General features: G+C 41.6%; 1 protein-coding gene across 1 annotated transcript in view; it reads right to left on the bottom strand.

Annotated features, from left to right (window-relative positions):
• adamtsl2 (ADAMTS-like 2) overlaps nt 1-22168 on the bottom strand; it is an 85628-nt gene that overhangs the window by 44247 nt on the left and 19213 nt on the right. Inside the window, 8 exon segments of the mRNA XM_034091530.1 lie at nt 635-810; nt 995-1075; nt 1233-1356; nt 3032-3177; nt 5720-5822; nt 6111-6166; nt 6169-6185; nt 6752-6894. Of these exon segments, the coding sequence (XP_033947421.1) occupies nt 635-810; nt 995-1075; nt 1233-1356; nt 3032-3177; nt 5720-5822; nt 6111-6166; nt 6169-6185; nt 6752-6894 (846 nt within the window).

The raw sequence follows: 22168 nt of genomic DNA, 5'->3' as shown, positions 1-22168 counted from the left end.
TCAACAAGTTAACAAGAGCAGCTGATAACAAAACTAGGAGCAAAGCTACACATACTGATTTCACAATAGGACCTTTACAAAACACATATGTTGTTCCTGTTCAAATGTTGGGCTTAGTCCATTGTTTTTAAACCTCCGGAACTCTGAATATTTGATCAGCACAGCCAATTTTTACAATTTAATCAAAGTTCTTAAGCAATGAAGGCACATGGTTGACATTGTAATACAGACTCCTCTGTTCTGATTGGTTTTTGGTTGGTGGGCTGGAACGCTATTAGGAAAACTAGAGGAGAAAAAAGAGACTGATTGTTTTTGCAATAGAGTGGTGCTCCTATCCTAAAACTCTGAAGTAACTTTGCATTGTACTACTTCCGGTTCCCTTGTTTCCAATTCAACATTAAAAAAAAAAGGAAGCCTAAAAAAAAGGTTTGTGGTTAACACAAGCCTAAGAGATTTTCACGTTTTGTTCTCCAACATAAAATTCATCATCACACAGACACAAGACTGTGTTTAGCTTAGCAGTGATAGGAGGCCATGCGTTAGCTTTTAAATCCTGCCGATTTCATTTATACTTCAACATCGGGTCCCTTTGATTATGATATAACAGATAGAGAGGCTTGAGTGTTGAGTGTACCAGAATATTGATGGCCTGGTCGATGGGGCCTTTGGCGACGATGTATTCGATTCCGGTTTCGTACACATCCATAGGCCGGCGGTATTTAAAGACGGCGCCTGCTACATGGAAGTTCTGGGGACTGTCTACCTTGTAAGCTCCATTAAAGAAGAAGTTACCGGCCTGGTCAGTCACAGCTGGGGGACAAGATCAATGGAAAACTCTGAGATTCAAGTAAGACATTTCTCTCGACCAGGTTCAAAATGTTACTTAAATTCCATTGAACATTTCAAAGACAGCCAAGCTTTTGTGCGTAAGTTCGTGTGTGAAATCAGGAAATATACATTGTTTGTGTGGAGCAGGAAAAGAGGAAGTGCCCACCGAGAACATCGGCCGACTTCTTCCTTTCAATGATCTGGATGTCCCAGGATCCTTCAGGGATTTGAGTGATAAACGAGTAACCTTGACGAGGCAATCGAAAGTGGTCAGTATCATTTCAGTCTTTTTCATTTGATGTTGTTTATTTAACAAAGAAGACTTTTTCTGGTTGAACTAAGGGCGCTATTTAAAAAAAAACATCTGTAGGAGGATAGCCTGGGATACTTAAACTCCAACTCACCGAGAGTCGTGGCCCCACGGCGGAAGTTTCCGTTGACTCTGCTGCAGCTGCTGCCGTCCCCTTGACAGACACCACACTTATCCAAGATCTTGGAGGAGAACAATACTCCGTCACATCCGATTGGCTGAATGGCAAAGCAGGAAGTCAAAGAAGATAGGATTACAATTATAAAATATCTTCCTTAAATTATTACACAATTAATTAAATATCAGTTACAACATGGTTATGATTCAGAAGGTGGCAAATATTTATTATCATGAGATTTCATTATTATTTTTAATGTGTGTACTTTTATTGACTAGTTATTGCTATTAGTCTCATGTAAAGTGCCTTTGAGTTCTGAGCGCTGGTCAAAATAAATGTATTATTAATGTTATTGTAATTAGTGATGCATTAGAGATGCAAAATAACTACTATCAGCAATTAATTCAATTATTAAGGAGAAAGTACACATTACATTCACTTATTTGTGTTATCTGTTATTGAGTGTTTTAAAACATTTGAGAAATGTTTTGAGTTGATCAATAACTGATGCAAGACGCTTTACACATTTCGACAGTGAAGCTTAACATTCTTCATTGATTTAATCTTGTTTTTTTTCCTTTCTTTTCAAAAATGACATGTAGGAGAGCTGAACTCTTAATGACACAACTTGTATTGTATCTTGTCACTATGTTATTGCAGTGACTGCATCCTAAACAAAATTGTTTGAGCGGATCCCAATTGTAAATGCGCTTCAGACACCATCAATTCTCATAAAAGACACTTATTATTTCACTCTAAATGCTTGTAACTATAACAACTGATCTTTGGCTCTTTTGCATACATATGGGCTTTTTTTGGTCTTATTTGTAAATCTTCCTAAACGCCATGTAAGCCTTTTGTGAATGTATTTTTTTTGGGTTCTACCTGTCGTTGATCACTCATAGCCAAGTTGTGGGGTGCCAAAAGAAGAGTTTTGTTTTACCACTAACAAAGCCAGTTATTCTCTGAATAAAAAATAAAAAGGAAAGGGAGAAAAAAAAGAGTTGTTTAAATTCAAATCTCAACTAGGACTGCCCTCAAATAGTCGACCAACTGTTAGTCGGCTAGAAAAGTCCTATGGTGCGTTCACACAAATCGCATCGCGATTAAATGTAAAGTTAAATCTAAAGACACGGATAGATGCAAATTCATTTTAGCAGCGCAAATGATGCGATTGGCCCGACTCAAGCGTCACATTTGCGTGACGCGTTTGCTGACGACACAACCGGCATCGGCCAGATCACCGACGGCAACGAGACGGCGTACAGAGAGGAGGTCGAAACCCTGACATCTTGGTGCCAGGATAACAACCTCCATCTCAACGTCAGCAAAACCAAGGAGCTGATTGTTGATTACAGGAAGCAGCAGAGAGAGGGACACGCCCCCATCGCCATCAAAGGGACTACGGTGGAGAGAGTCAGCAGCTTCAGGTTCCTCGCTGTCCACATCACTGAGGACCTGACATGGACTCTTCACACCACCACCATCACCAAGAAAGCTCGACAGCGGCTCTTCTTCCTCCGCAGGCTGAGGAGGTTCAACATGGACTCCAGGATACTCTCTATGGTGCACCTGTAGAAGTTGCAGAGTATCCTGGAGTCCATGTTGAACCTCCTCAGCCTGCGGAGGAAGAAGAGCCGCTGTTAACTAAGCTGTTTTGGTGATGGTGTGAAGAGTCCATGTCAGGTCCTCAGTGATGTGGACATCTTCTCCTCTCAAGCTACAGATTGAGAGGAAGTTAAACAACTACAAAGTAAAGAAGAAGCTGGACTCACCTCACACTTACCGTCCACGCAGACGCCGCGGTAACTGCTGTACTTGCAGGACGTGCCGTCTCGTGCCGTCTCCATCAGCTGCCTCTGGCTGTCGGCCGTGGTGCAGTGGAGGTCACAGGGGTTACTGGAGATGTGAACGTAGTCGTCTGTGTGAGGAACACAGGGTGAAGGTTACTGTCTTTAGAAGCAATAAAAGACTATTTACTTTTACGGACATACGGCTAATTACTGCTGTTTGAATGCTAGATGTTACATATTCTTCCCCAGCTGGCTGCTATGTTCCTGTGTCTGTCTGCTGTTTAGTGCAGGTTTGCTTAAAACACTCTCCAACCATTGCTGCCAACAGAAAATCTGACACCAAAACCTAAAAAGGGTTAAAACTCTGAGAATGTATCCTTTGATTGACTGACTGCTAAATTCAATGCAAGAACCATGGGAAAGGAACATTAACCTTTAGTTTAAACCCATTTTTTGGCAACAGACTATATAAATATAGTAAGAAAAGGTAGAGATCTGGTATCGAACAGGTCCACTTTGACATTTTTAGATTACATGAAAAATCACATTTGTGAACAGGCACAGTCAATATTTCTTTTTAAATGTATGAAAAAACTGTGACTAATTGTTCAAATTATTACATTTTGTATTTGTCATATACATACTTGATTCTTCTTCCTCTAGAGATGGAGCCATTTTCCAATAATAAATTCATTCTTTTGGTACACAGAACTACAGTTTTTCCTGACATACAGTATAATCAAATAGATATATGGAAATGTTATGAAAGACTCAGCCAAACGGAGACAGATTTTGAAAATATATTCAGATGTTCTGCTTTTACTAGTTAATTACGGTGGCCGACAGGTGCCAACGCGACTCAACGGCCCAAAACACTTCCATTAGGAGACACGCGATGCAGTTTCAGAAACGATGCAGATATAAAAACACAAATGTGTCCAAACAAATGCAACTCAAGAAACATCTTCACCAAATTGATAACAAATGTGGAGCATTTAGGCTGCGGCCCCACGAGGACGAAAACGGCTAAACGCATAGGATTAACGCAAACGCAATCACAAACGGCTTCCGTCCACATGCAATAATTATCCGGATAGTGTCTGCCCACACGAGACCGCTCCGTTTAGCTCCAACCGCTGGAGAAGCTGCAGTACATATGCAGGAGCCTCTACGTGGCGCTGCAACTTCCTCCACAAAAGCAGCGAAGAAGCATGGTTGTCATGGTTGCCCTTCTGTTTATTCTCCGCGGTGGGGGCCGAGGGAACCGGGCAGAGTTTTTCGCCAGTCAGCGTGTATTAAAGTTGAAATCTTCCGGACAAATGATAAAAGTGCCGGTCAAAGGTCTTCTTTGTTATTTATTGAGCTTTAAAACAAATGAATAACGACTCTATATAATATAATAATAAAATACACGGAGCCTCTCTTTTTCCTCCTTCTCTTCGGACAGCGTCAGTGTCTGTCTCATGCAGCAGCTGATCCAATAATGAGTGACCCGGCCGACAGTAAAAAATAAACATATTTATAACTAGTTTAGGGAGTTTGAGAGGTAATTAAAATAGCTAAGGGCGATGATCTGACTTGAAGTGTGTGTTTTGCTGCAGCGGGAGGAGCTGCAGGTGGGCAGAGCTGCGTGTCTCCGTCCTGTCAAATTAGACTTCACTCGCGAGAGAAAGATAAATAATCTGAATTCAGGGTGCAGTTTACTTTGACGTGGGGGTGAGCAGCAGAGGTGGGGAGAGGCGGGGCTATTGCCTCATCATTATTGCTGTAGATGTTGCACAAACAACTGTAGCATGGTCAATAGCGTCCGGAGCACGATAGCAACTCTGCGATCCGCCATTGTTGTTGTTGTTGGTGGCGAAACACTTCAGCACTGGCGTGGGGTAAACGGAGGTGAGCAGAAGAGGTGGGGAGAGGCGGGGCTATTGCGCAATCACTATCAGTGATCTGAAAATGTCCGTATAGGGCGTACACACGGAGCCGTTTGACCCCCCAGAGAGCTGCGTATGCATTTCTATCCACCTTGGGACCCGTTGTCGTTTCCTCAGTCGTTTAGTGCCATATTCGGTCGTCCTCGTGTGGACGAACGGTCTATATGACACTAAACAGTAACGCAAACGACCGAATTCGTCCTCGTGGGGCCGCAGCCTGAGAAAGCATTCACCAACTTGACGAAACATGACAGTTCACCAACTTTATAATCCCTGAACGTCAACAAGCTTTTTAGTGTTCCCGTTTCAGTTGTTTGTTGAGCTTCTTGCAACGTTTCTAATTTGCGGCGTTTCATTTATGCAGTGTTTTTAGTAAACACTGGACATGTTGATGAATGTTTTCTAAACTCTGCGCATGTGTTGTCAAGTTGGCGAAGATGTTTATTTATTTGCATGTGTTTTGCCATATTTGTGTTTTTTTATTTGCATATTTTTTTTTAAACTGCAGCGCGTTTCTCCTAATGGAAATGTTTTGGACTGTTGTAGCGCGTTTACACCTGTTAGCCACCGTAGATAATCATTTCTTGAGAACAACAAAGTGGTTCAATAAAAAATACTTCCAAATCAAAATGAGAAGCATGTTTTAGACTAGCAGCGCAGACAGCAAATACCACAGTCACCTATGGTCTGTTTAATATGATAAAGTGAGGTTGTCAAGGTGTTTTCTGGGTGTTAATACCAGGATACAGGGGTTTCCATTGGTAGTTGTTCCCATTGTAAAGCTGCGAGTTGAAGGACCAGCACTGCTCCTCTCTGAAGCTCCTCCCAGTGACAGGACATTCCTGCAGTGCAGAGACAGCACAGACCATTAAAACAGGTCTGTTTCACACTTGTTAAGACTCGGTTTAACAGTATTTAATACAAATAAAGAAAATATAAGCGCTTATTTGTGCAGGGATAGTTTTCTGAGCCCCGCCCAGCTCACTTTCAAACAGCTACATACAGTCACGCTTGAAGGCCGCCAGCACCAATCACAGAGCTTTACTGTCAGCCAGTCAGAAGGACTGTGCTTGTTTTGATAATGATGTGAAATACAGTAATGAGAAATTAACTAGAAGCCTGTTACTCACATCAGTGTTGCAGAGGTTATATTTCTTTGCGGTTCCTGTACAGGTCATGTTGTCTTCCCAGCAGCAACTTTCTTTCTTTGGAAAAAAAACAAACATTTGGAGAGATTACATGAAATTAAAAAAAGATTTGACAAAACCATAATGAATAAAACATCAGTTTTAGGCTGTCAGCTGTTCTTATATTAGAGTTGCCCTATTCTGCTAATTTTCACATTTAATATTTGTATGTAGTGTCTCTACTGGGACATCTCTCCATGCTTTAATGTTCAAAAAGCTCTTTATTGTTCTCATACTGCCTGTGATGCAGCACCTCTTTTCACCCTCTGTCTGAAACCAGAGCCCAGTCTGCTCTGATTTGTTGACTGACCGACCTATGTTGTGATAGGTCCACCATTTAGAGATGTTCCGCCACTACACGTACAGTGTGTTGAAAAGATATCAAATAGGAGCGCGAGTGTTACATAGTGATGTCACTAATGTTACGGAAGTAAACAAAAGAGTCAAATGGAGGCATTTCAGGCGTTTGGGAGTGTGTGGGAGAGAAACTCCCTCTGGAGGGAACACAGGGATATGCTTCATGTTGTGGGGACAGAAGTCTGTTCAGTCACATTGCGAGAACTTAGTTTTATGAGAGAACTGACCTCTGTTTGAGGCAGTGTCTCTCCTGTGACATCACTCCCCCTCCACAGGCACGAGTGCAGGCTGTCCACTTAGCCCACTCCCCCCACCAATACGTGGTTACCTCCAGCTCGTCCTCCAGACTGTTGGACACCACGCCATCCTCCTGTAAACATACAAACACACACACATGCAGATGATTGGCATTGATTCTTGTAGCAGTAATTATATTAACACAATCAAAACCTGGAAGCAGCTTTTGACACAATACTTAAATAAATAAGGTGTGTAATATTCCATTTATCCAGTGTGGGACCCAGGCTGTCTGAGGGGTAAGGGCAGAAAAGATAAGGGGACGCAAGCTGAGTGCATCAGTAACCAGCAAGCACATTATTTTCGCGCGTATAGGGCAGCCTGTCATTAACCGATCTGTACTGGAAACCCGATCGGTTCTACGCACGTCCTGGGATTTAAATAACATGATGTTATGTCTTGTTTGACGAGTTATAAAATAGAAGACTTAAATTACCGTATTTTCCGGACTATAAGTTGCGCTTTTTTTAGCTGTCTGGCTGGTCCTGCGACTTATACATTGTATTTTGTCTGACTATGTTCAAGCTCCGGCCAATAGATGGCACTGTATACAATCGTGACAACTGAAAACTGCTGTACCACCGAAGAAGAAAAAAGTCACGGCAACCGGGAGGATGCGTCACGTAATGTGTAATTTAGGATGTTGTGGGATGGATCGACACATCATGGGCTTCAGTGAAGACCGACTTGTCGGGATTCAGAAGGCCGGTCCAATCGGAGCTCATTCTGATGGTGAGTCTGAGGACAGCCCGGAGCAGGACATGCATTGACATGGAAGTGTTTAACAGCGACACAGAGGATGAAGACTTCAGTGGATAAATGTGATTTATACACTGAAGCGCTTATATATGTTTTTTTTCTCTTAAAAGGTGGGGTAGGTAAGTTTCAGAAACCGGCTCGAGATACACTTTTTGTTATATTCCATGGAATGCTCTTAACATCCCGATAGCAATGAATATCTGAAGTGCTTTGACAAAAAAATCCATAAAAAATGTCATCTGTAGAAGCCGTAATACTGTAAAAGTACAGCCAATGGCCTACTGCCTGTCAGCCTTCCATCGGGGCACAAACTTATCTCGTGCCCTCATGGTCATGTGCGCGTTCGTGTGTGTTTGAGGAGGGGCTCTATAAGAAGTGGCAGATTTTCCTCCGGTTGTGTATTTTCAAATTCTAGCGATCTCGAGCCGGTTTCTCAACTTAACTACCCCCCTTTAACGGCACATTTATTTACAAGAGCAAATTATAACACAGGTGCAACTTATAGTCGGAAGCTACGTAGTCCTTATTAAAATTAAATACTTTCTTCCTTTTTTGGTAAAGAATGTCAAAATATGGAGCTAGTTCGTCATGCATTATAAGAAAAGCTAGTTAAATGCTTGCATAAGCTTAAATAAGTCATTCAATTATGAACAATGAAATATATATCAAGGTATACTATATTTGATGCAACGTTGGAAGAAGTGAAAGAAAGAAGCATTTAAGCATTGTAGTTTGACAACGTCGACCAAATGTAGAGACTACAAATTATATGTAGATAACTGGTACAGTACTGCAATATATCATAACAGCATATCAAGTTTTTATATGTGCAAAGTAACTAGTAATTGTGAGTGTTAAAATAAATGGAGTGGAGTAAAAAGTAAAATATTTGCCTCGAAATTTAGTTCGGTATAGAGACTCAATAAAATGAAAACACTAAGTAAAGTACAAATATATCAAAAAATACTTAAATACAATACTTACATATGCTCAATTACACCACTGTACTTATTTGAAGTTAAGATAATAAAAAAATATATTTTGAAGTAGACCACTGGATTTTGTCATTGAGTGTATCAATGTGTATTTCTAAAGTTGTGTTATCAAGATAAAGTTATCTTTTTTCTTTGTATATAGTGCCCTCAGTTCGGTATTATATTATTTTGGATGTTGTTGTTGAAATAGTTGTTCAATAACGTTATTTTTAAAACTCTGAGACTTTCAACAACGCCGTAAATCAATATTTGCGCACATGCACAGAACCGATCGGGTTTCCATTACAGATCGGGTAGTGAAAGGCTGTACTGCACTGCATTCTGTCTTCTTAATTGAAAGGTCCTCTACAAAAATGATCACATTTTGTCCGCTGGAAGGTCACTCGGAGAGCCTTTCTTCACATGTTCTCGACTGGAAGGGCCCTCAGAGGAACAATGTTATGACCTCCACTGGAATGGAAGTTCTTTACACAACTTTACTGTGAAAGTTTTTTCCACTTCTGATTTAAAATAGAATTGTGTCTGCCATTGAGCTATTGTGATATAAAACATAAAACTAGTATTTGTTATAGTTTAAGAAACAGATGCGGTACTTTCAACAATGTTAAAACCATTGTACAGTTGATTGAGTCAGAACAGGGGAGTATGTCACATCCAAATAGAATCCCAATAAATGATTGTCACAGTGTTTTGTTCTGGGCCACCGACGTGTGAAGACGCTCAGCATTTCACAAATTCCTGATGTGCCTACTAAGCAGCATTAATTTAGGCCTATGGATGTGTCCCTTTATTCGGAGAGATTCATCAGGGTGACCGCTGGAATGTTCACTGAACTCCTTGTAAAGGTGTGAGACAGAGCAGCTGTGAGGAAGGGCGAGAGACACTGAAAACACCAGACAGACCATGGTGAGAGAAGACAGGAGATAAGATGGTTACAGAGAGAATTGATAGGAAAGAGAAACGTTAGAAAGATAGAAGAAGAGTAACTGATTTGTCGACAGCAGCTTATCCGAGTCATCAGATGACTTTAATGCCTTTTTATAATATATTTTGAGAGCACCTCTTTAATGGTCACACATGCAGAGCACACAGCACACACAGTGAAATGTGTTCTTGCTTTTAACCCATCCTAGTACCAGGAGTCTAGTACAGGAGCAGTGGGCAGCTATTGTACAGCGCCCGCGGAGCAATGGGAGTGAGGGGGGAAGGGGGATGTGTGGTGCCTTGCTCAAGGGCACCACGGCAGGAGGTGAACTGGGACCTCTCCAAGTAGAAGTCCACACTCCAAATAGGTCTGGTCGGGGACTTGAACCGGCGACCCTACGGCTCACAGTCCAAGCCCCTACTGACTGCCATAGATTTAGTCCCTAATTTTGCTCTCAAAATGGACCAGATTGATGCATTTAACTTCAACATTTAAAAAAAAACTTCCGGGGGAGTTGCCCCGGACCCCCTAGAGGAGGTGAGGTCCACCACCTGCCCACACCCCCTGTTAAATTGTCTCACCCACATTGAGGATGCTTCCTACGCCCATGTTTTATTCCATGTGTCAAGTCAGGCAAATTGGGTCAAAATGTTATTGCATCAATGATCTGTTAACATTAAAATCACTAAATATATGCCGTAACTATTTTGCTCTAGGCAACTCAAGGGCTCAGGTAATGTGATTACTATATGAATAATTGTCCAAAATAACATAAAATGCATAGGGTTTTTGTTAAGTAACATACTTAATACCATTAAGTGGGCCTGTCTGTCAATGAATCCCGGGCCACTTTTTCCCCCAGTCCGCCCCTGCCCGACACCGTTGCAATGAATCGACATCTGACCAATCACGGCTTTGATACGGCCACTAGTGCAGGTGAAGAGATGTCGGTGAAAAGACAGTTTCAGTCCGGCGCAAGCAAGAGGGGAAAAAACAAAACATGAATAAACTAGAGCATCACTCGAAGGTGGGTTATTGGATGAGTCAAATGTACAACTTGCGAATGTTGTATAAGTCAAATTGCCAATTGCCATATTAAAACATCAGCTGCAATTCACGACATGAAGAAGGCAGTCTCTGCATAGCATATAGGCTATGGAGATGCAGTTATTTCCAGCATTCTTTATTTACCATTCATTCAAGTATGTGATGCCTTTATCTGCTAATGCACAGGAGGAAGAGTGATACACTATCTGTCTAGTTGGCTTACATAACAGTTAAAGTTACAGCCTAAAAAACATGGAGCATTTTTTCCCCTTTTATTCATTTTTATGTCAATTTGCACATTTCATGGTGACGCTCAGCCTCTCCCCTTAACTCCTAACAGTCATCATCATGTCAACCACAACACAGAGAAATACTGATAGAAATGCGTGTGTAGTTGTTGATACATTGCTGACAGAGGGAACTACATTTGAATACAGATTTAAGAAATATCAGTTTTTGAGCATGTCATAAGCATGTTTTGTCTTGACTATATTACAACTATATTATATAAAATAATATAGTATTTCTATTATTGAATTGATTATGATTATGATTATTATTATTAATAGAAGTAGTTTATTTGCATTAATTATATTTTAATCTTTTTGAGGCTAGTATTTGGCAGGAAATGCTGATGTTTCACTCCTGTCGGTTGGGGGGGGGGGGGGGGGGCCTCATCTCACAATGTCGCTTGGGGCCCCAAGTTGGCCAGGGTGCCAAGTTTCGAGTCCATCGGACTTACATGGAGAGAGTGATGGCCAGGCCCGGACTGGCCATCGGGAGGTTTCCCAATGGCCTGGCCTGTTAAGTGGCCTGCTGGCCTGAGGCCTTTTTTATATATGTATTGTGAACGCAACGCTGCGCAAATGTGGGTCTGACTCTGCCTCACAGAGGGTGACTGGCTGTCTACATGATCTGGCATACCGACATGGCCACTTTCATACAGATCTTACACTAATGCCCTCAATTGGCTCTGTGTGTCATTCAAGCTCGGTAGGGTGTGTGTTAGTCGATGTGTGGCGCGAGCGAGCGAGAGAGAAAGCGCGCGCACCGGTTACGTGTATTGTTGTTGTTAGCATCTGGTGCTAGCTAGCGGCGCTAACGGATATAATGAGCTGTCAACAAGGTGGAGGAGAGTCCTCTCCTGTCAGACTGAGAGACTAATAACTACAGCTCAGGTGAGGTAAAGGACTCTCTGAGTGTTTAGATAGTTAACTTAGTCTAAGTTATCTCAGTGGGTCTCAAACGGTTTGGTCACCATTTATGTAAACATATATTTCCATTTGAAGGGGGAGTGATTAGTCAAATATGCATGAATAATAAAAAAAAAAATGTTAACTAGGTGAAAAAAGGCAAGATAAACTTTAAAAACTTGGTGAGAGCTAAAACTAGTCGTTGCTGCTGCCTCAAAGAGGAGCAGGGGGGAGAGGGGGGAGACGGGTGAGGCTGGTTCAGGAGCCCAGGCACAACTATAAATGAACCAAAAACAAGTTTCAATGTTTTTTCATATTGGATATGGTATGTTATTGGTTATGGCCATGTTCTTATGATTTTATGATTATTTAAATGTATACAGTTCTGTTTCATATGGATCTAGTCTCTTTATTTCCCCCTCAAAGTGCACCAGATTGATGCATTTAAGTCCAACATTTAAAAAAAAAAATCTTAACAGGGGAGCATGCCCCCGGGCCCCCCTAGAGGATTTGAGGTCCACCTCCACTTAAAATATGTTCACATGGATAGGTTCCTAAATAGATTTGCACATTTTTTAAATAGTAACCCATGTCCATATGTTTATTCTGGGGTAGTAGATTTAAAGTTTAGGGCTATCACTATGGGCAGCAATGCTGTAAATATTGACAAATAAATCCAGGAAAATGGCCCAAAAGAAAACTGGCAGTGGCCTGGCTGGGTTGTATAATTCCCGGCCTGACTTATTGTCCAGTCGGCCCTGGTGATGGCCTTTCAAAACTCGTTTTAAGAAGTGCACTAGAGCGCACAGGAGAAATCAGAAAACTGATCCTCGAAATGTTTGCGTTTAAAGCGCAGCATAATAATAATCTGTGCAAAAACAGTAGGTTTTCTCGAAACGCTTTTAGTGCTCGAAGCCCTAATTAAAAGGTTCAAACTGAGCTTTACTTGAATCAGAACTAAATACTACACTATATAACACCAGAGATCCAATCTGATAACAGTCCTTACCTGTCAGTTTGGGCCAGCTGCTTCCATCATGGTCGCAGTCAATGGATGCTGTCTCCTCATACACCTCGTTGGTCTCCTGGCCCTTCTGCCCGTCGTCACCTCCTGGCTCCAATTGGCTTTCAGGGGCCGCTTGGTCATAATTACTGGTGTTAGGGGACAGCAGCCCCCCCATCTCCACAGGAAACCTCTCCGGCGGAAGTGTCTGATCCGGTGTAGACGGGAGGAGGCGGGACGGGGGGCAGGGAGGTTCGGAGGATGGTGTATTCGTATGTGATATACGGTGTGCGGCCATTCTGATTCCACACCTGAGTGACGACAGGGAAATGTCAGTTAGTTTACACTGGTGTCAACAAGTTAACAAGAGCAGCTGATAACAAAACTAGGAGCAAAGCTACACATACTGATTTCACAATAGGACCTTTACAAAACACAATGTTGTTCCTGTTCAAATGTTGGGCTTAGTCCATTGTTTTTAAACCTCCGGAACTCTGAATATTTGATCAGCACAGCCAATTTTTACAATTTAATCAAAGTTCTTAAGCAATGAAGGCACATGGTTGACATTGTAATACAGACTCCTCTGTTCTGATTGGTTTTTGGTTGGTGGGCTGGAACGCTATTAGGAAAACTAGAGGAGAAAAAGAGACTGATTGTTTTTGCAATAGAGTGGTGCTCCTATCCTAAAACTCTGAAGTAACTTTGCATTGTACTACTTCCGGTTCCCTTGTTTCCAATTCAACATTAAAAAAAAAAGGAAGCCTAAAAAAAGGTTTGTGGTTAACACAAGCCTAAGAGATTTCACGTTTTGTTCTCCAACATAAAATTCATCATCACACAGACACAAGACTGTGTTTAGCTTAGCAGTGATAGGAGGCCATGCGTTAGCTTTTAAATCCTGCCGATTTCATTTATACTTCAACATCGGTCCCTTTGATTATGATATAACAGATAGAGAGGCTTGAGTGTTGAGTGTACCAGAATATTGATGGCCTGGTCGATGGGGCCTTTGGCGACGATGTATTCGATTCCGGTTTCGTACACATCCATAGGCCGGCGGTATTTAAAGACGGCGCCCTGCTACATGGAAGTTCTGGGGACTGTCTACCTTGTAAGCTCCATTAAAGAAGAAGTTACCGGCCTGGTCAGTCACAGCTGGGGGACAAGATCAATGGAAAACTCTGAGATTCAAGTAAGACATTTCTCTCGACCAGGTTCAAAATGTTACTTAAATTCCATTGAACATTTCAAAGACAGCCAAGCTTTTGTGCGTAAGTTCGTGTGTGAAATCAGGAAATATACATTGTTTGTGTGGAGCAGGAAAGAGGAAGTGCCCACCGAGAACATCGGCCGACTTCTTCCTTTCAATGATCTGGATTGTCCCAGGATCCTTCAGGGATTTGAGTGATAAACGAGTAACCTTGACGAGGCATCGAAAGTGGTCAGTATCATTTCAGTCTTTTTCATTTGATGTTGTTTATTTAACAAAGAAGACTTTTTCTGGTTGAACTAAGGGCGCTATTTAAAAAAAAACATCTGTAGGAGGATAGCCTGGGATACTTAAACTCCAACTCACCGAGAGTCGTGGCCCCCACGGCGGAAGTTTCCGTTGACTCTGCTGCAGCTGCTGCCGTCCCCTTGACAGACACCACACTATCCAAGATCTTGGAGGAGAACAATACTCCGTCACATCCGATTGGCTGAATGGCAAAGCAGGAAGTCAAAGAAGATAGGATTACAATTATAAAATATCTTCCTTAAATTATTACACAATTAATTTAAATATCAGTTACAACATGGTTATGATTCAGAAGGTGGCAAATATTTATTATCATGAGATTTCATTATTATTTTTAATGTGTGTACTTTTATTGACTAAGTTTATTGCTATTAGTCTCATGTAAAGTGCCTTTGAGTTCTGAGCGCTGGTCAAAATAAATGGATTATAATGTTATTGTAATTAGTGATGCATTAGAGATGCCAAAATAACTACTATCAGCAATTAATTCAATTATTAAGGAGAAAGTACACATTACATTCACTTATTTGTGTTATCTGTTATTGAGTGTTTTTAAAACATTTGAGAAATGTTTTGAGTTGATCAATAACTGATGCCAGACGCTTTACACATTTCGACAGTGAAGCTTAACATTCTTCATTGATTTAATTTTTTTTTTTCCTTTCTTTTCAAAAATGACATGTAGGAGAGCTGAACTCTTAATGACACAACTTGTATTGTATCTTGTCACTATGTTATTGCAGTGACTGCATCCTAAACAAAATTGTTTGAGCGGATCCCAATTGTAAATGCGCTTCAGACACCATCAATTCTCATAAAAGACACTTATATTTCACTCTAAATGCTTGTAACTATAACAACTGATCTTTGGCTCTTTTGCATACATATGGGCTTTTTTTGGTCTTATTTGTAAATCTTCCTAAACGCCATGTAAGCCTTTTGTGAATGTATTTTTTTTGGGTTCTACCTGTCGTTGATCACTCATAGCCAAGTTGTGGGGTGCCAAAAGAAGAGTTTTGTTTTACCACTAACAAAGCCAGTTATTCTCTGAATAAAAAATAAAAAGGAAAGGGAGAAAAAAAAGAGTTGTTTAAATTCAAATCTCAACTAGGACTGCCCTCAAATAGTCGACCAACTGTTAGTCGGCTAGAAAAGTCCTATGGTGCGTTCACACAAATCGCATCGCGATTAAATGTAAAGTTAAATCTAAAGACACGGATAGATGCAAATTCATTTTAGCAGCGCAAATGATGCGATTGGCCCGACTCAAGCGTCACATTTGCGTGACGCGTTTGCTGACGACACAACCGGCATCGGCCAGATCACCGACGGCAACGAGACGGCGTACAGAGAGGAGGTCGAAACCCTGACATCTTGGTGCCAGGATAACAACCTCCATCTCAACGTCAGCAAAACCAAGGAGCTGATTGTTGATTACAGGAAGCAGCAGAGAGAGGGACACGCCCCCATCGCCATCAAAGGGACTACGGTGGAGAGAGTCAGCAGCTTCAGGTTCCTCGCTGTCCACATCACTGAGGACCTGACATGGACTCTTCACACCACCATCACCAAGAAAGCTCGACAGCGGCTCTTCTTCCTCCGCAGGCTGAGGAGGTTCAACATGGACTCCAGGATACTCTATGGTGCACCTGTAGAAGTTGCAGAGTATCCTGGAGTCCATGTTGAACCTCCTCAGCCTGCGGAGGAAGAAGAGCCGCTGTTAACTAAGCTGTTTTGGTGATGGTGTGAAGAGTCCATGTCAGGTCCTCAGTGATGTGGACATCTTCTCCTCTCAAGCTACAGATTGAGAGGAAGTTAAACAACTACAAAGTAAAGAAGAAGCTGGACTCACCTCACACTTACCGTCCACGCAGACGCCGCGGTAACTGCTGTACTTGCAGGACGTGCCGTCTCGTGCCGTCTCCATCAGCTGCCTCTGGCTGTCGGCCGTGGTGCAGTGGAGGTCACAGGGGTTACTGGAGATGTGAACGTAGTCGTCTGTGTGAGGAACACAGGGTGAAGGTTACTGTCTTTAGAAGCAATAAAAGACTATTTACTTTTACGGACATACGGCTAATTACTGCTGTTTGAATGCTAGATGTTACATATTCTTCCCCAGCTGGCTGCTATGTTCCTGTGTCTGTCTGCTGTTTAGTGCAGGTTTGCTTAAAACACTCTCCAACCATTGCTGCCAACAGAAAATCTGACACCAAAACCTAAAAAGGGTTAAAACTCTGAGAATGTATCCTTTGATTGACTGACTGCTAAATTCAATGCAAGAACCATGGGAAAGGAACATTAACCTTTAGTTTAAACCCATTTTTTGGCAACAGACTATATAAATATAGTAAGAAAAGGTAGAGATCTGGTATCGAACAGGTCCACTTTGACATTTTTAGATTACATGAAAAATCACATTTGTGAACAGGCACAGTCAATATTTCTTTTTAAATGTATGAAAAAACTGTGACTAATTGTTCAAATTATTACATTTTGTATTTGTCATATACATACTTGATTCTTCTTCCTCTAGAGATGGAGCCATTTTCCAATAATAAATTCATTCTTTTGGTACACAGAACTACAGTTTTTCCTGACATACAGTATAATCAAATAGATATATGGAAATGTTATGAAAGACTCAGCCAAACAGAGACAGATTTTGAAAATATATTCAGATGTTCTGCTTTTACTAGTTAATTACGGTGGCCGACAGGTGCCAACGCGACTCAACGGCCCAAAACACTTCCATTAGGAGACACGCGATGCAGTTTCAGAAACGATGCAGATATAAAAACACAAATGTGTCCAAACAAATGCAACTCAAGAAACATCTTCACCAAATTGATAACAAATGTGGAGCATTTAGGCTGCGGCCCCACGAGGACGAAAACGGCTAAACGCATAGGATTAACGCAAACGCAATCGCAAACGGCTTCCGTCCACATGCAATAATTATCCGGATAGTGTCTGCCCACACGAGACCGCTCCATTTAGCTCCAACCGCTGGAGAAGCTGCAGTACATATGCAGGAGCCTCTACGTGGCGCTGTAACTTCCTCCACAAAAGCAGCGAAGAAGCATGGTTGTCATGGTTGCCCTTCTGTTTATTCTCCGCGGTGGGGGCCGAGGGAACCGGGCAGAGTTTTTCGCCAGTCAGCGTGTATTAAAGTTGAAATCTTCCGGACAAAATGATAAAAGTGCCGGTCAAAGGTCTTCTTTGTTATTTATTGAGCTTTAAAACAAATGAATAACGACTCTATATAATATAATGATAAAATACACGGAGCCTCTCTTTTTCCTCCTCTCTTCGGACAGCGTCAGTGTCTGTCTCATGCAGCAGCTGATCCAGTAATCAGTGACCCGGCCACTGTAAAAATAAACATATTTATAACTAGTTTAGGGAGTTTGAGAGGTAATTAAAATAGCTAAGGGCGATGATCTGACTTGAAGTGTGTGTTTTGCTGCAGCGGGAGGAGCTGCAGGTGGGCAGAGCTGCGTGTCTCCGTCCTGTCAATTAGACTTCACTCGCGAGAGAAAGATAAATAATCTGAATTCAGGGTGCAGTTTACTTTGACGTGGGGGTGAGCAGCAGAGGTGGGGAGAGGCGGGGCTATTGCCTCATCATTATTGCTGTAGATGTTGCACAAACAACTGTAGCATGGTCAATAGCGTCCGGAGCACGATAGCAACTCTGCGATCCGCCATTGTTGTTGTTGTGGCGAAACACTTCAGCACTGGCGGGGGTAAGCGGAGGTGAGCAGAAGAGGTGGGGAGAGGCGGGGCTATTGCGCAATCACTATCAGTGATCTGAAAATGTCCGTATAGGGCGTACACACGGAGCTGTTTGACCCCCCAGAGAGTGGCGTATGCATTTCTATCCACCTTGGGACCCGTTGTCGTTTCCTCAGTCGTTTAGTGCCATATTCGGTCGTCCTCGTGTGGACGAACGGTCTATATGACACTAAACAGTAACGCAAACGACCGAATTCGTCCTCGTGGGGCCGCAGCCTGAGAAAGCATTCACCAACTTGACGAAACATGACAGTTCACCAACTTTATAATCCCTGAACGTCAACAAGCTTTTTAGTGTTCCCGTTTCAGTTGTTTGTTGAGCTTCTTGCAACGTTTCTAATTTGCGGCGTTTCATTTATGCAGTGTTTTTAGTAAACACTGGACATGTTGATGAATGTTTTCTAAACTCTGCGCATGTGTTGTCAAGTTGGCGAAGATGTTTATTTTATTTGCATGTGTTTTGCCATATTTGTGTTTTTTTATTTGCATATTTTTTTTAAACTGCAGCGCGTTTCTCCTAATGGAAATGTTTTGGACTGTTGTAGCGCGTTTACACCTGTTAGCCACCGTAGATAATCATTTCTTGAGAACAACAAAGTGGTTCAATAAAAAATACTTCCAAATCAAAATGAGAAGCATGTTTTAGACTAGCAGCTCAGACAGCAAATACCACAGTCACCTATGGTCTGTTTAATATGATAAAGTGAGGTTGTCAAGGTGTTTTCTGGGTGTTAATACCAGGATACAGGGGTTTCCATTGGTAGTTGTTCCCATTGTAAAGCTGCGAGTTGAAGGACCAGCACTGCTCCTCTCTGAAGCTCCTCCCAGTGACAGGACATTCCTGCAGTGCAGAGACAGCACAGACCATTAAAACAGGTCTGTTTCACACTTGTTAAGACTCGGTTTAACAGTATTTAATACAAATAAAGAAAATATAAGCGCTTATTTGTGCAGGGATAGTTTTCTGAGCCCCGCCCAGCTTCACTTTCAAACAGCTACATACAGTCACGCTTGAAGGCCGCCAGCACCAATCACAGAGCTTTACTGTCAGCCAGTCAGAAGGACTGTGCTTGTTTTGATAATGATGTGAAATACAGTAATGAGAAATTAACTAGAAGCCTGTTACTCACATCAGTGTTGCAGAGGTTATATTTCTTTGCGGTTCCTGTACAGGTCATGTTGTCTTTCCCAGCAGCAACTTTCTTTCTTTGGAAAAAAACCAAACATTTGGAGAGATTACATGAAATTAAAAAAAGATTTGACAAAACCATAATGAATAAAACATCAGTTTTAGGCTGTCAGCTGTTCTTATATTAGAGTTGCCCTATTCTGCTAATTTTCACATTTAATATTTGTATGTAGTGTCTCTACTGGGACATCTCTCCATGCTTTAATGTTCAAAAAGCTCTTTATTGTTCTCATACTGCCTGTGATGCAGCACCTCTTTTCACCCTCTGTCTGAAACCAGAGCCCAGTCTGCTCTGATTTGTTGACTGACCGACCTATGTTGTGATAGGTCCACCATTTAGAGATGTTCCGCCACTACACGTACAGTGTGTTGAAAAGATATCAAATAGGAGCGCGAGTGTTACATAGTGATGTCACTAATGTTACGGAAGTAAACAAAAGAGTCAAATGGAGGCATTTCAGGCGTTTGGGAGTGTGTGGGAGAGAAACTCCCTCTGGAGGGAACACAGGGATATGCTTCATGTTGTGGGGACAGAAGTCTGTTCAGTCACATTGCGAGAACTTAGTTTTATGAGAGCACTGACCTCTGTTTGAGGCAGTGTCTCTCCTTGGACATCACTCCCCCTCCACAGGCACCGAGTGCAGGCTGTCCACTCTTAGCCCCCACTCCCCCCACCAATACGTGGTTACCTCCAGCTCGTCCTCCAGACTGTTGGACACCACGCCATCCTCCTGTAAACATACAAACACACACACATGCAGATGATTGGCATTGATTCCTTGTAGCAGTAATTATATTAACACAATCAAAACCTGGAAGCAGCTTTTGACACAATACTTAAATAAATAAGGTGTGTAATATTCCATTTATCCAGTGTGGGACCCAGGCTGTCTGAGGGGTAAGGGCAGAAAAGATAAGGGGACGCAAGCTGAGTGCATCAGTAACCAGCAAGCACATTATTTTCGCGCGTATAGGGCAGCCTGTCATTAACCGATCTGTACTGGAAACCCGATCGGTTCTACGCACGTCCTGGGATTTAAATAACATGATGTTATGTCTTGTTTGACGAGTTATAAAATAGAAGACTTAAATTACCGTATTTTCCGGACTATAAGTTGCGCTTTTTTTAGCTGTCTGGCTGGTCCTGCGACTTATACATTGTATTTTGTCTGACTATGTTCAAGCTCCGGCCAATAGATGGCACTGTATACAATCGTGACAACTGAAAACTGCTGTACCACCGAAGAAGAAAAAAGTCACGGCAACCGGGAGGATGCGTCACGTAATGTGTAATTTAGGATGTTGTGGGATGGATCGACACATCATGGGCTTCAGTGAAGACCGACTTGTCGGGATTCAGAAGGCCGGTCCAATCGGAGCTCATTCTGATGGTGAGTCTGAGGACAGCCCGGAGCAGGACATGCATTGACATGGAAGTGTTTAACAGCGACACAGAGGATGAAGACTTCAGTGGATAAATGTGATTTATACACTGAAGCGACTTATATATGTTTTTTTTCTCTTAAAGGTGGGGTAGGTAAGTTTCAGAAACCGGCTCGAGATACACTTTTTGTTATATTCCATGGAATGCTCTTAACATCCCGATAGCAATGAATATCTGAAGTGCTTTGACAAAAAATCCATAAAAAAATGTCATCTGTAGAAGCCGTAATACTGTAAAAAGTACAGCCAATGGCCTACCTGCCTGTCAGCCTTCCATCGGGGCACAAACTTATCTCGTGCCCTCATTGGTCATGTGCGCGTTCGTGTGTGTTGGAGGAGGGGCTCTATAAGGAAGTGGCAGATTTTCTCCGGTTGTGTATTTTCAAATTCTAGCGATCTCGAGCCGGTTTCTCAAACTTAACTACCCCACCTTTAACGGCACATTTATTTACAAGAGCAAATTATACACAGGTGCAACTTATAGTTCGGAAGCTACGGTAGTCCTTATTAAAATTAAATACTTTCTTTCCTTTTTTGGTAAAGAATGTCAAAATATGGAGCTAGTTTCGTCATGCATTATAAGAAAAGCTAGTTAAATGCTTGCATAGCTTAAATAAAGTCATTCAATTATGAACAATGAAATATATATCAAGGTATACTATATTTATGCAACGTTGGAAGAAGTGAAAGAAAGAGCATTTAAGCATTGTAGTTTGACAACGTCGACCAAATGTAGATACTACAAATTATATGTAGATAACTGGTACAGTACTGCAATATATCATAACAGCATATCAAGTTTTTTATATGTGCAAAGTAACTAGTAATTGTGAGTGTTAAAATAAATGGAGTGGAGTAAAAAGTAAAATATTTGCCTCGAAATTTAGTTCGGTATAGAGACTCAATAAAATGAAAACACTAAGTAAAGTACAAATATATCAAAAAATACTTAAATACAATACTTACATATGCTCAATTACACCACTGTACTTATTTGAAGTTAAGATAATAAAAAAATATATATTTTGAAGTAGACCACTGGATTTTGTCATTGAGTGTATCAATGTGTATTTCTAAAGTTGTGTTATCAAGATAAAGTTATCTTTTTTCTTTGTATATAGTGCCCTCAGTTCGGTATTATATTATTTTTGGATGTTGTTGTTGAAATAGTTGTTCAATAACGTTATTTTTAAAACTCTGAGACTTTCTCAACAACGCCGTAAATCAATATTTGCGCACATGCACAGAACCGATCGGGTTTCCATTACAGATCGGGTAGTGAAAGGCTGTACTGCACTGCATTCTGTCTTCTTAATTGAAAGGTCCTCTACAAAAAATGATCACATTTTGTCCGCTGGAAGGTCACTCGGAGAGCCTTTCTTCACATGTTCTCGACTGGAAGGGCCCTCAGAGGAACAATGTTATGACCTCCACTGGAATGGAAGTTCTTTACACAACTTTACTGTGAAAGTTTTTT

This window comes from Pseudochaenichthys georgianus, chromosome 9 (genome assembly GCF_902827115.2).
Source record: "Pseudochaenichthys georgianus chromosome 9, fPseGeo1.2, whole genome shotgun sequence".
NCBI classification, from domain to species: Eukaryota; Metazoa; Chordata; class Actinopteri; order Perciformes; family Channichthyidae; genus Pseudochaenichthys; species Pseudochaenichthys georgianus.
The sequence above is the reverse complement of the archived record's forward strand: the minus strand, read 5'-3'. Positions and strand labels throughout refer to the sequence as shown.